Raw genomic sequence first — 8,340 nt, 5'->3', positions numbered from 1 at the left:
AACATGGGGGTGCAGATGGGGTGTTGTTGGTTTGGGTTTTGGGGTTGTTGGGGTTTTTTTTTAGGAACATTTAAAAATGGATTAGAAAACTTGAAATGGGTTGAAAAGCTTTATTTCATTAATAAAAACACAATTATACACAACATTCAATCACAACATTTTTTTCTTGATGATATTTAACGCATGTTTTCATGTTGCCTAAATGTAATCCCTAATATAAAATATTTTTTTTTTAAATTAACATTTTAAAAAAACCCAAACCCAACATTTCATGCATATATACATACACACACAATGTATCATGACCTTTTGAACGAATTTCTAAATGCAGTGCTAATTACAGACGCGCCCCAGCCCCTTCCTGCAGGAAGGCAAAGGACCTGAAATGGCACAACAAATGCATCCCACTGTACAGAGTGGGAAGCAGAACCAAAATCGCAGAAGCCCAGCAGAAGAGGGTAAGTGTCCCCTAGCGCTTTGTTCAGGCTCACGTCGAAAAAAAAAGAAGGTGTGGAATTTTATAAACCACCCATCTGTTAGAACTCTGTCCGCCTTTAAATTAAAAAATATTGTAGCTGATTCAGCAAGAAGGATTTACTCCAAACGTGAAAATTGTTTTCCCTCCTCCTCCTGCTTGCTACCATTCTGTTAGGACTTTAGACATTTAAATGACCAATTTGCCTTTTTACATGTACACAGCTGTCCTGGACTGTCATTAATGTCATTAATGTGTGCTAAAGCCCTTAGAAACTTAGTCCTCCGGAGGAACAGTACTGTCTTCTGTTTCTTAACACGGAGCTTGAGAAGGCTGGCCAGATCTCTCCTCCCAAAGCACGGAAGGAAATAGTTTCAGTGATCCTCACTCAGTTTGGGAAGCAGGAAAATTGTTAAGGAAGGAAAGGTCAGTTATCAAAAAAGGAAGGAAAAAATTCAAGTGTTCAATGAATTTAAAGTCAGGGAAGAAAAAGTAGCCAGCCGTCCTGTATTTGGCAACTGAGTGAGTCTCTTAAGATATAAAAAGTTGATTCGCCATATATATCGATAATGCATTATATCAATAATGCATTTTAAGCCCAAGAAAACAATTCTAGTGTAAATAATAACGAGGAGGAAACTACTTCTGTTTTTCACTAACTCTCACCTCTATCCTCTGGTACCACTTGTCACCAAATATAATCGACCTTTGGGTGAAACTGCCATATTATACAGCAAAGAAACAGCAAAGCTCCCAGAATTAATTCTTCATGTCAGTGCATTTCCAACTTAAAAATACAAATGCTACACTTTTGATTTTGGTGAATATGCCATGACAAACTCTTACGGTTCTGCCATGAATCAGTGTTCACAGTGGTTGAAATAGACATAAAATGAGGTTCTACAAACAGCAATGCTATTCCTTGAAAACTGAAGAGCAAACCAAGAAAAATAAAATAAACCAAAAGGAATACTGACTGATATCCAAATGAAGTAACAAAGATTATCTCAGACACAGCCTCATGAAAGATGACTGTTCTTATTTTTTATTATTAATTTAAAACATTGATAATGAAAATGTAGTTTAGGACTCCATGGATTACTGGGATTCCCTCAGCTGAAAGGGTGTAGCATGATAGCTACAACTTTATTACAAACCACAAGCCAACATGTAATTCCAACTCCACCTGAAAGAGATATAAAACATGATTTAAGTCATTGCATCAATAACCCTGAAGCACACAAGCATCTGAAAACAACTTTGGAAGTGTAAAAAAGGAAACTTGAGAGTTATGAGGTGAACTGGAACTTTTTATACTTCTTGCTTTTTATACACAGCTGTCTCTCTCTAAGGGATGCCAGCTAAGTCCATGCTGGTCCTGAGAAAACCTGAAGATTGTCTGGGGAAAAACAGTACCAAATAACACGAATATGAGCCAACGTGTGGTATATACAGCCCAGAGCTAAGAACGTTTGCTATGTGCCCAACAGAAAATGTTTAGGGTGCTGAAGTCAAAGGCTTGGCAACTAACAGAATACTTTGCTAGAACCTAAACTAAAGATTTGAGAGAGGTAAAAAGTAAATTTCCTCCTCAATTGAAATCAGTCTTTTCAAGAGTATTAAATCCATACTTGTCTCCTTTCCCCTTGCTCCCTATACAGCTACATAGGAAAACGCTGTGGAGGCCTTCGCTGCTGGCCCAGCTGTCTCGCACTGCTGTCCTGAAGGGTTCTGTCATTCCAACCAGGAGCACAGAAATTTGTATTGGTATGAGGGAATACAGGGTGTGCCCTGACTGTAACACATAGCGCATCCATATGGAATCAGAGTACACAGAATCATGCTACATAGTACCAGGGAATACATAGCTACTCATAGCGCACAAGAAGAAACTACCTTTTTGGTGACTTTCAGACATTTTTGTGTTTATCACCTAGAAATCAGAAGTGATCTCTTTACTGTGATTATCAGCCAAGACAAAAAAGGAGATCTGAAGGCAGACATGGATGTGAACCTTTTTACATCCCTTCAAATGCCATGTAAATAAACGTCTTCCAAGGACTATTCCCTGACCCTGCAGAGAAGCAGACTCTTGTCCAGTAAGTACGCTGGATACAAATCATTCTACCAACAGCTATTAAGATACAACAACATAACAACTCCAACAACATGTTTGGGAATTCCTTCTAAGGCAGTTGGGGCTTACAAGCGTAACAGGAAGATTTCACCAGCAGCATTTTAGTGTGATGGTAAATTTCCACACTACATTGTCCTGCAATTCTACCTGTCTACTTAATCCTATCAGCACAGAGTCAGAACGCTTTTCACTCAGAAACACGTATCTACAACCTGTGATATCCTTCTGATTATTAAATTGTTAAACTGCCCCCAAAAAAAAAAAGGATTTAAGCAGGTAAAAATGCAACAGAAGCACGACGGGAAAAAGGGTGGGACAGACAAAGCAAAATGCCAAGAGAGAATATACCTACATCTCTCTGGAGTTACACTACTATGAAACCCCAGCAGTTTATAAGGAACATTTATAAGGAACAGGAGTTTATAGGGAACATATTGTAAACAATACGGACCTATGAAGTATTTGCCCATTTTTAAACCCAATTCTGCTACTTCAGTGGACTCCTTAATACAAAAATATTTCTGATTTGAAATCTTCTCCAGTGTCTATTCCACATAGATAAAGATAAAGCTGGTCTGCTCTGTCTGAGAAGAAACAAAAGTGACAAGTAGCCCATTTCATTGTCAGTTAAATAACCAAGACTTGAACACACAGGAAACAGCTAACCCAATGTCTGAAACTTCTCCCTGTGTTTCTCACTCCCGTATCCTGGGACTGATAAGAAAGGTGCAGTAGCAGTGCTTTTAACCTCTGTATGCTCTTCATCACTATGCTGTTGGCATCGGCATGGGAAATGTGTTTTTTCCAACGTACAGTCCTTACCTGCCACCCCCGTAGGAAAGGCTACCAAGCGCTCCAGCGGAGCAAGCCATTTGCTTGGAAGCACTGTAACTGGCTCAGAATAGTACTTCCAAATCAGAGAGATCATCAAGGCAGCCTGGAATTGAAATTTTTATTAGCTTGGACAATAATACACACCAAAGTACATTTCCACCACTATTTTGAAATAGTAAATAACAAACTAATTACAGGCAATAGTTTCTTTGTTATTTTACATTGTTCTTTAGCAAGTTAAAATATTTTTAAACTCAGTATGACCTTAAATTTATACACAATATTAAGAGGTAGCAGTGAGATATTGGAAAATACTGCTTTCTTTTGAGACCCTGGTTCCAATCTAGCACAGACAAACATAGTGATAGCAATTGTTAAATTATGATGACTGGTTTTAGCCATAATCCTTGCCTGCTAGGAATCCAACCAGCTTTAACATTACTCCAAGGACTTCTTCAGGTTGACCACTGTCATCCTTATTAGCAGATAATTCTTTGGCATCAAGTCTGAACTACAGAGACAATCTGATGAGGCACTATGGGGAAACGGGTGGCAGCTCTAAGTGAAGATTTGCATCCTCAGCAAAAAAAAATATTTTGTTTTCAAAAACAGAAGTAAAATATATTTGCAAGTATCAGAACTTTTTTGGGTCCACTGTCATATATAAATGAAAAAAAAAAACCCCAACCAACAACCCAAAGATTAAAGAGCTAAGACAAACTCCTATCTTTCCCTCTCAAAACCAGAATCACAGAGCTAAAATGAAAGTCAAAACTCCTTTCATCCACAACTACCAAACCTTATCAGCAACTTCTCTCCCTTCTACTTCAAGGAACTCTTTCAGTTTGGCATGCACTGTGTCATTGGAATGTCAAACAACACCTGTGTGACTAATCATCAGCCAATAAATGGAAAAGAGAATTGTAACACTGCTGATTTGGTTTAGTAATTTGTATTCATAATAAAATATTTACTTACTTGTAAGATGTAGAATACAATATTTATAACCCACTTTATTTTGGCTAATTGGGCAGTTCGTGCTTTCACTGTTAAAAGAAAAAAAATTACTCTGCATTATTTATAATAGTGAATTATACTTACACAAAACTAGTAATTTATTAATATTTCACTCTTCAAATCAGGACATTACACTGTTTAAAAATCTCTTTTCAAATGACTCGTAGCTACGTTGAAAATACCCTTCTGCAAGGAAGTGCTAGGTCCATATCACACCCTAATTTCTTATTAACGTTACTACGAAAAGTTGCAAAACACTGATATCCTAGACAAAGAAATGCCTCTTGTAATCAAGAACACAATTCCCAAATAAGAACAGTCACTGCGGTTACTAATTTAGATGAAGCAGAAAGCAAACTTTTCCCTTTCCTAAAAGGGGAGAATGATGGCTTTAGCAGGTGCACTTTCTGCCTTATTTCATTCAGGAACACAGTTAAGACTATTCCTTCACTGAATGAATCTTGGTCGGGTTCAGTGTTAAAACTTCCCTTGCCTATTTTTCCTCTGTTACAGTTCCTCGGACCAACATCAATAAGCCCAGTGAAGACGGAACATCTTCAAACATAACGGTGGCCTACAGTTTTCTAAAACAACGTTGTTGGTTAACCAAAATTATTGGGTTAAGAATGATAGTACTGAAAGCAATCCAAAATTGCCAGTTGTAAATATTGTCCTTTCTCCAAGCAAGGAGCCTATAAACATCCATCCATTCTGCACAAAGGAGGCAGACTACTGCAAGTAGTCTCCTATCCTGTTAGGATCAGTTAGTGAGTTTGGGCAAAGGCAAGAGCAAAAGCTCTGGTGCCAAAGGTTCATGTGTACTTTCTACCACAAGATGATGGACTGTATTACTGTAAAATCCTAATCGAGGCAAAGCAGTACAGCTTTATTGCAAAAGCTGCTGCGTAAGGTCAAACAGGATTGCAAAATGACAGGAAAGATCTCATCTGTTTACCTTGCAGACCAACATTTTCTCTCTGGCACTTTGTAGTACACCAACCCAATAGCCCTGACAAAGCAACGCATCCTTTTGCAGTGAAGATACGCAGCAGAGGACTTCGACTTATTCAAAACATGATTCAGTGATGAGCATCACTGAGAAAGAGTAAATAATTACACAGCGAAGCCCAGGAAATGCCTTGTAAGAAAAATTTTATATCTAAATCACTCCCTTATTGGTGTATGCAGAATCATGCATAATTGAAAGACAAAAGCAAGCTCTCCAAGATTAAAGAAACAAAAAAAAAAAAAAAAAAAAAAAAGAAAGAAAGAAAAGAAGGGAACACTGGAAGAGGAGGTGGAGGAAAAAAGCTGAAGGAGAAATATACTTAGAATTGACAACACTCTTGACAAAATGTTTTTCACAGACTAGAAAAGGGAGTAAACATTGCACTCTACCATGAGTTTTAAGCTTGTCAGTCATTTTGTTAATCTTTCTTTCCAGACGGGCATATCTAGCAAACTCATCCATCATACTAATGGTTGAGAGTTCTTGCTTCATGTTCTGAATTTCAGCTCTCATTTGGGATTCCTGCTCTGCATCCTTTTGTAATAATCTGGATATCTAAGAAGTAAAGAAATAGTACCAGTTATTTATCCAGAATTCCATTCGTTTTCTTTAATATGTATGAAGTATGATCTCCTGTTCACATACGCAAAGCCTCCCATAAAAAAAGGCCCATTCATCAAGACATAGGAAAACCTTGGCTTAACATCTGCAACATGTTCTAAAAGCCAAATAATCCTTACTCTCTTGTTCTCACTGAAGCAAACCAAAAAGGGTCAAATAAAATTGTTCCTGTAGGGCAGTGATCTTCAACTTTTGTAAGTGTGATTAACTGCCTTTTCCTTCTCTATTTCTGCCTTCATCTCCTCATCTCCCCACTCTCAATGATGCTACCTTCTGAGACCTTTCAAACGTCCCAGGCCCTGCCCACCACTGCATCCTGAGCTGAACTGCTGTCCCTCCTCCTTGCAATTCTCATCATCCACTGCTTGGATGACAAGCACCCGATACTCGCAGGAGAGGAAGGGCCGGGGAAGCACACCTTTTCATCACTACTCTTTCCAGCTCCAGCAATGCCCCTTACTCATGCATCATTCCCATTTCCAGCTCCAGCAGCCTCAGCAAGGGTCTAAACTAATTAACGTGGCAACTTCATTCACTGAAGCCCAATTTCAGACCTCACCAATAACGCATGGCTCACCAATCGGGAATTGCTCCTCTAGATTACGGATTGCCTAGTCTGGGCTGCTAGAAACACACAAATTGCCATATTGGCTGAGAGCTGTGATCTGTCTAGCACAGTATCTTACCACTGTGTCAAAACCAGAAACACAAATTTGCATTAGTTATTTTTTACATCTTACCCAGATGCAGTTTTCTTGGTTAAAATGATTTCCTACTAACAGAAACGTAAAAAGTGTCTCACACGTTGTGTTAGCAAACGCTTCCTCCCCTTCTTTTACTTTCCTACCTTCTTTTCATGAGGCTCCACCTGCTTTTTGGTTCATAAACTCCTTTTACCATAGAAATGAGGATACAAACAACATAAAATCTTTTTCTTGCTGTTCCTTAGGAAATCTTTCTAGCTTTCTCAAAGACACATCTAACTTTTTCCCCTCAAATGATGTTCTCAGTACCACAGTCAATGAGATCATTACACTACTGTCATGAACCACAGCAGAAAGTTGAGATTTTCATTAGTCACCTATAATAACACCAAAGTCAGCTTCCCAAATTGCTGAAATTTATGTTTTAAAGAATTTTTATCTATTATCAAACAGCGTGCGCTTATCTGAGTGACAGTGAAGTTATTTATGTGAAAGAGCAGGACAGGTATTTTAGCATTCTTGCTCACATGTTAAGTTTATTTGGCAGTCACAGAGTCTATTGGTCCATAATTGTGTTCTCCATGCTTCCACAGAAACGCTTAAGATCAGACCAGGGGGCATCCTGATTAGTGATTGTGACTTAAGGTTTTCTCCTACGATGCCTAACTCCTTAATCTCTGTATCCATTGATCTCCCTTCTCAACAATGGAGGTGCCCATCTGTTGAAAACATGAAAGACTGAGCAAAGCTGGCCTTTATACTCTCTGCAATGTCCTAAGGACTGGAGCCTCGGCACCATCATTTAAGACGCTGAAAACTCATTACCCAGAGCTTCAAAGACCTGCTTAATCGAGGCTGCTGGAGTCACCCCCTGTCACGGCGTTAGGCTTCATGACCTCCAGCTCCTCTCAGCATCAGCCTCTAAAGCTTCTTCCAAGGCGAAGCGCAGGACTAGGCCCTGCCAGTCACAGCTGAGGACGCGTTACGGGTACTGCCGGGCACCGGGAGCCCCGCCGAAACGGCACCACTCTCCTCTGCCTCCCCACTTCACCTCGTCTCTCAGGTGCGGGTGTCGCCGACTCTGCAAAACACGGGCCGCTCCGCAAGGCCTCCGCAGCGCCCTGCCCCGCCGCCTCGCCCCCTCCTCAGCCACCCGAAGGCCCCCTCCGCCCCCGCTGCGTCTCGGCGGACGGCGGCAGAGCCGAGGGCCCGCCCGCAGCCTCGCTACCGGGGAAGAGCGCAGAAGGGAGGAAGGCAGCGGGCGCTCGGCCGCGGCCCCGATTCAGTAACGGCGGCGGCCCCCGCCTCCCCCGGCCGACACGGGGGCGTGGCGGGCGCGGCGACGTCACTTACGATGGAGGAGCAGGAAGGCAGGAGGATCTTCAGAGCGTTGCAGAGGAAGACGGAGCTCAGCACCAGCAGCCAGGCGCCGCTCTCCGCCATGCCGCGCGCCTCCGCGGGCGGGCACGCCCCCTCCCCTCCCCCGGCACTACCGAGCCTCCCGGGCGGGCGGCATCCTGGCGGGGCGGGGAGTGTCAGTGTG

General features: G+C 41.3%; 1 protein-coding gene across 2 annotated transcripts; it reads right to left on the bottom strand.

The window, feature by feature from the left end:
* Positions 1–249: 249 nt before the first annotated feature.
* GET1 (guided entry of tail-anchored proteins factor 1) lies at positions 250–8,240 on the bottom strand. Of its 2 annotated transcripts, none has more exons than XM_086608161.1 (5): positions 8,151–8,240; positions 5,862–6,027; positions 4,425–4,492; positions 3,435–3,549; positions 250–1,661 (listed from the first exon to the last, which is right to left on the bottom strand). In XM_086608161.1, the coding sequence occupies exons 1-5, from the start codon at positions 8,238–8,240 to the stop codon at positions 1,588–1,590; spliced, it is 513 nt and encodes a 170-aa protein (XP_086464287.1). In that variant the 3' UTR covers positions 250–1,587. The 2 variants fall into 2 exon arrangements, with proteins under 2 accessions (XP_086464287.1, XP_086464295.1); XM_086608169.1 differs by lacking the exon at positions 8,151–8,240 and adding an exon at positions 7,623–7,659.
* Positions 8,241–8,340: the final 100 nt, after the last annotated feature.

Source organism: Tauraco erythrolophus, chromosome 1 (genome assembly GCF_009769465.1).
Source record: "Tauraco erythrolophus isolate bTauEry1 chromosome 1, bTauEry1.pri, whole genome shotgun sequence".
Classification (NCBI taxonomy): Eukaryota; Metazoa; Chordata; class Aves; order Musophagiformes; family Musophagidae; genus Tauraco; species Tauraco erythrolophus.
The sequence above is the reverse complement of the archived record's forward strand: the minus strand, read 5'-3'. Positions and strand labels throughout refer to the sequence as shown.